The sequence below is a fragment of the Podarcis raffonei genome, chromosome 15 (assembly GCF_027172205.1).
Source record: "Podarcis raffonei isolate rPodRaf1 chromosome 15, rPodRaf1.pri, whole genome shotgun sequence".
NCBI lineage: Eukaryota > Metazoa > Chordata > Lepidosauria > Squamata > Lacertidae > Podarcis > Podarcis raffonei.
The window spans coordinates 23,561,715-23,567,777 of record NC_070616.1 but is presented as its reverse complement, the minus strand read 5'-3'; the positions used below and the strand labels follow the sequence as shown (position 1 = coordinate 23,567,777).

The window sequence follows — 6,063 nt, the reverse complement described above, 5'->3', positions numbered from 1 at the left end:
AGGGGGTTTGTTGAACTATATACTTTAAATTCCCTTTCAGTGAAATACATCTGTATCTATACATTCCCCCATATTTCTCAGACTTCTTAAAACCTGCCTCAGTTTCTGCACTTTGGAACATTTCTTCTTCAAAAAATAAGAACTCCCCAGAATATAAGGGGTCCTGGTGTTAAGATCTTTCACACCACAAACTTTTAAAAGTCTAAAGCACTGCTTTAAGAGCAGAGTGTAGTTTAAGCGGGGAGGGTCTTGCTTCCTTTTGCAGAGGGCTTAGCTACAAGGTAATTTTCAGCATGCAGAAGATGTGACCTCTGTTAGTCAGATGCTCTGTGTGTTTTTGTGAGTGAGTGTGTATATTTCCAGGTATCAGGCGGGGGGAAAGCAAGCTGGTATAAAGAACAGGTGTGAACAATAAGTCCACTCACCTTTTTTGGTGGGCGGTGTTGTGTCCAGCCATCCGGGCCCCTGCAGTGACCCAGCGTGGGGACCTGGTGTTGTCCCAGCTGTGACACGGGTGCTGGGCAGGGCCATGCCCAGTGTGGCCCCACTGGCCAATCAGACCAGTGGGGGCATGGCCACAGGAAATTTAACCACAGAGTGGTTGGGGTCCTCTCCTCTCCTCTCCTCTCTCAACCTTTTGCCGGATCTCCCAACCCAGCTGCCCTCTTTTCATGCTTTGCTCTGACATGACCTTGCTATGTCAACCACCATATTGTTGGGGCCGGATAGGAATTTTTTCCACTCGGTAAATTGGCACCAGCCATTGGGTTTTTGCCTACCTTGTAGCAATCGTCACAACTTTGTGAGGTTAGGCATTGAGTAAGCCTTTGTTTGGATGGAGGGGAGGTTTTGGCCTCCACCTGCCCCTCCTCGATAAGGGTATCCTGTTAAAGGGATCCAGGGGTGTGGATCCTGTCCAATGCCTGCACATGGGCTAGGGCCATGCCGTGACCCCAACAGGAACCCCTCGGGGTGCCTCTATTTGATGTAAGTCATAGGGCTCCCCTTATTGGTCGTTTAGCCTTAGATGGACTTCCTGCAGACAGGTGAGAGTCGAGATATAGCCTGACTTCACCCAATGCCTAAGCCAAACTGCTCACATCTGTACCCAATAAAGTTGTGGCCTATTTGAACCCATAAAGGAAGAGCCCAAATGCTTTAAAATGTGTCCAGTTTCCACTGAAGATTGAGGCTCTTGGGACTTTGTAGGAGATGGCCAGTGGCCTGCAAGCTTGGGCACCAATTCTAGGGACTGGGTGAAATGGTTCCCATGACGACTGTAGCTCTTTGGTTAGGACGGTACAAGCCATAGCAACACCCTTGCCCTGATTCTCACCTCACACTGATTCAGTTTGCAACAGTAGGTGCACATGCACACACACACACACACAGAGAGAGAGAGAGAGAGAGAAAGAGAGAGAGAGAGTCCCGTTGTAGCATTGTAAGAATAAATCTCAGAACTTCCAGTAATAACTCTTCTTCTAGATAATAAAACAAAACAAGTGAATCAGAGCATATCAGCCAATATCATCAGAGGGTTGAGGGGAAGGGAATAGCTGAGACATCTAATCAATCTTCCATTAGCAGGATAGATTTCGCCCACTTTCTTCTATAATTTGAGAAGCTGGATGGCTGGAGGGAGGGAGTATGTATCAATGGGCCACCATGGATCCTTTTGCCTATCAATTCACAGCCCATGCCCGGTTAAGTAGCAACAAGGAATTGTTAGAAGTTTGTGGGTTTTTTTCTTTTATTGCTGTTGTTATTAGCAAACAGGTTTTGGGGTTGCGTCTACACAGCAAGAGCCTCCATTAAAAGTCAACAGGGCGTATCCGATGGGAGTGGGTGCAGTTATAACAAACAGAAAGCTGGATGAAAGCAATAGTGGTTATGCTGAGAATTCCAGCGGCATGGCACAGACCTTCTGATGGGAAGAAAAGTGATGCCCAGCTCAGATTTCATCTTCCCTACTAGACACCTAGCATGAGCTAAGCAGATAGGTAGGGGGAAAGGGATGCATTATAGAACTAGGTTTGCATTTGGGGTTATTTTCTCAGGGGCTGAAAAGCTGTTACCAAGAATAACATGACGGTGCCCTAATACAGCTAGGGAGACGGTCTTCATTCCCTCCTAGAATGGGGCATGCACTACTGCATCTTCTTCCTAGAGCACCATTCTCCACCTCCCATCCATTACAAAAAAATAAGAAAGAAAAAAGATTAAAACAGCATGGTTAATACAGCAGCAGCAGTAGAGACATCCATGAAAATTTTCATATGTTCTTCCTCTCCTAGCACAACAGACTCCTCTTGTAATCGTCTAGGATCAAGGTGCTTCATTAGAAGTGACTCCATTGCCCTTGTTGACATAGAAGGGGCGGTAGTGGGACTGCAAATGGAGAAAAAGAAAAAGCACAGGGTGATTTTAGATTAAGAAGCAGATGGATAGACTTGTTGCCTTCTGCATATCTGATACCCATTGCCCTCCTCCTTGCCAAATGGAATTGCAAGGAGAGACAGCTCATCAAACTCTATAAGGTCCTGTGTATGCAAGTTATTATCATAGACTCATAGATTTGTAGAGTTGAAAGGTACCCCCAGAGTCATCTAGTTCAACCCCTCCAGTGCAGAAATCACAGTTAAAGCTTCCCTGACTGAGGGTCACCCAACCTTTCTTTAAAACCCTCCAGTGAAGGAGAGTCCACCACCTTCTGAAGGAGTCCATTTCATGGTCAAAGCAGAAACTTTTATAACATTCAGTCAGGATCTCTTTCCTTGTCATTTGAATCCAATGGTTCAGGTTCTACCCTCTGGAGAAAACAAGCTTGCTCCATCGTCCATCTGTCACTTCAGATATTTGAGGAAGACTATCAGAGCACCTCTCAATCTTCTCTTCTCCAAGCTAAACATACCCAGTTCCTTCAACCATTCCTCACAAGGCTTGGTTCCGAGATGCATTGTTGTAACTGTGACAGTTGTTGACAAAGATCTGTTACAGTTAATCTTGAGCCAGATTGCGTAATGTGAAATAACTGGATCAAAATGGTAACAAGGGATGGCTCGTGAAATTTGATTCAGTCCAGGTTTAAAAGTGAATACTTTCCAAAACAATATGTGAAGCAAAACACATACATCCTTTGAAAATTGCATTTCTCTAAAGATTACAATGCAGTTCTCCAGCCAAGTGATGTGTACAAAAATGCATATAAATGCACATTTCTTGAAAATGACATGGAAAAAATGCAGTATATGGGGAGAAAATGCTTTGCAAAAGTGCATAGATTAAGAAACATTGCATACAAATCTGTGTCTATTGGGAGATTATGTGTATGAATCATGAGAAATTTTTTTGCAAATAAAGATATACATATTCACAAACTGTTGTGGCAGTGTGGAGAACTCAACTTAGAACTGGAAGAATGAGAAATCAAGAGAAACTGAAAATGACAGATAAACCCATTCCTGCTCGTAACAGCAGTCTTTCATTTTTGAAATTTTTTGATCCAGTGAATTTCCTATCTTAAAGAGAGGTGGTTAGATGCAAACCCCACTGTATTAGCAGCATTCCTAATAACCCAGCTGGTTAAAAAAAGATTTATGCTGATTGTGAAGTGTTTGCAATGGGTAGTGGACAGGAACCACCTGCCCTTTCACTCGGCATCACTCTCCCTCCAAGTTCCTGCTGTTCAGCACTGCCTGGAGTATTAAAGCCATTTGCTTTATGGTGCCAATTTTGTACCTAATTAAAGAGGGGAATCAGCTACCCTTTAAATAACCCTCAATGGGCTGGTGGGACAGGCCTCCTCAAGCCGTGCCGCTGGCTGCTAGGACTCATGTTTACAGGCCTTTTTCTAAGGACTGGATTACTCAAATACATATTTAAAGCAGCTTTAAAAGCAGGATTATTGGCCCAGTAGACCATAAAAGCTCCTGCCGAGTCTCGGCAGTCCAGTGGAAGTACATCTATTCTGGGACATTTAATGCTCTTTATTTATCAGCCTGATTGTTTGCTTTTGGGTATAACTGCAATTCAAGGACCAAATGGCTCTAGCTGCTGAATATACATAGAAGGCCAACTTAGCATCGTTAGTGCAGGAAGATGGTAGAGCTGGGCAGTTGCTAGGGCTGTAACCTGTTTCAGCATCTCCAGATAGGACTGGGAACATCCCCAGGTGAGCTTCTGCCATTCAGCGTAGGTAAGACTGTGCTAGCTGTACAAAGGTCCTGATTCAGCATACAACAGCTTTGTATATTCTTAAAACTTGGAAGCCCGTCAGTTGAAGATGCCAGCTACTCTAGCAACAGGGGCAGCTCCAAGATCAAGCAGGATCCATCTCAGGTGAGAAACACATCCTTTGCAAGCCGATATGATTCCCAACATCACCAGGCAGAGCTGAAAGTGCTCCCCATCTGAAGCCCAGGAGACCCACTTTCAGTCAGAAAAGAGTGAGCTAAAGGAACCAAAGGTCTGATTCAGTATAACACACTTCCAGGGCCTTTCAACTTTCAGCCACTGGGAATTGAGTCCACAACCTTCTGCATACTAGGCAGAATCTCTGCCACTGAGCTGCGGTCCTTCCTGGACTCCAGGCCCAATTGAGAACAAGCTGTAGTTCCCTCTGGAGGTGCAGGAGGCTCTAGAGCATATTCCCAGTTTGGGTGGCCAACTGAGATGAAAATGGCCCAGATAATCTAGCAAATTACACTAAGGATTGCATTCAACCCTGGCCAATCCCCAGGAAGCCGGTGGCAGGCATTGCCCAAAGCATATGTGATTACTCCACATTCTTTTTTCACATACTCTCTTGCACACACACAGGACATACCCATGCAGATTTGTGGAGGAGGAGATTAATGCCCCCCTACTCCAGTCATAAAATGATTGCTCTGCTAAGCAAGAATGGGCTGGTTGCCATCCCCAACAGGGTGCTTCTGCCCCACTACACAGTTCTGTGTCTAATTTATTCCCCAACACACTCCACCCAAAATCAGTGGGGTCTTGTGGTGAGTCAGAAAAAGTTACTTGGGTGATTGGATCAGGCATCTGAACCAGGGGAAAACACCTCCATCCCCTGGGAGCCATCACAAGAAGCTGCCTTATACTAAGTAAGATCAATGATCCATCTAGCTCGGTGTTTCCCAAACTTGGGTCTCCAGCTGTTTTTGGACTACAACCCCCATCAACCCGAGCTGGCAAGACCAGTGGTCAGGGATGATGGGAAATGTAGTTTGAAAACAGCTGGAGACCCAAGTTTGGGAAACACCGAGCTAGCTCAATACTGTCTTCAGTAGCTGGCAGTGGCTCTCTATGGCTTCAGGCAAGGTCTTGTCTGGCCCTGTTTGGAGATGCCAGGGGCTGAACCTGGGACTTTCTGCATGAAAATGAGATGCTCCACCACTGAGCAATGTCCCTTCCATCCCTCCTATCCATATGAACAGTTAGGCAGGCAAGAGGGCCAAAGGTTCCACCTCATACAGGCTGTGGAGGTCAGTGTTCTCAAGTAGCTTAAATATATATATATATATATTCATAATTTTGAAAGGCTTAGGCCAAACTGTCATGTTCCAAGAATGGTGAAATTTGCAAGCCTCCTGCCTTCTCTCTGGATGCCACGCAGTTAATTATTTTTATTAAAAACAACAGCCGACAATCAAGATTCTCTTCATCAACAGAGCTTAGCCACTATCTCTTTCTTTGATCCTCCTTAATCACTTTCTCTAAATCCTGAGTTGTCTATGGAATCGTGCTGTCCTTTTCTCCTCTGTAGATGTGAAGCACGTGAGGAAGAGCAGGGGGGAGGTAGGATATTGTACCAGAGCTGGTGTTTTATCACTTTATAGCCCTATTTGATAACTAGTATTCTTGTGAAACCGCTTTGGGAAATCCATGACTTGAGGGCTTTGCAGCACACAGCTGAGGACTCAGACGAAGGTCAGGCTACCTTCTTGGTGGGTAAGCACCAGTAGCTTATTCAGAGCCCTCCTGACCAGAGGACACAGACTTGTCACTCCCTTGTGGAAGCCAACATCTACAAAATAGAATGAGGGCCATTTAACCAGCCAG

At 45.2% G+C, this 6,063-nt stretch overlaps 1 protein-coding gene across 3 annotated transcripts in view; it reads right to left on the bottom strand.

The window, feature by feature from the left end:
* Nucleotides 1–1,470: 1,470 nt before the first annotated feature.
* Nucleotides 1,471–6,063, bottom strand: part of TRIM29 (tripartite motif containing 29) — a 45,626-nt gene continuing 41,033 nt past the window's right edge. For all 3 annotated transcript variants that reach the window (XM_053367339.1, XM_053367340.1, XM_053367341.1), the window contains one exon: nt 1,471–2,388. In XM_053367339.1, coding sequence (XP_053223314.1) covers nt 2,326–2,388 — 63 coding nt within the window. In that variant the 3' untranslated portion in view covers nt 1,471–2,325. The remainder of the gene's footprint in view (nt 2,389–6,063) is intronic.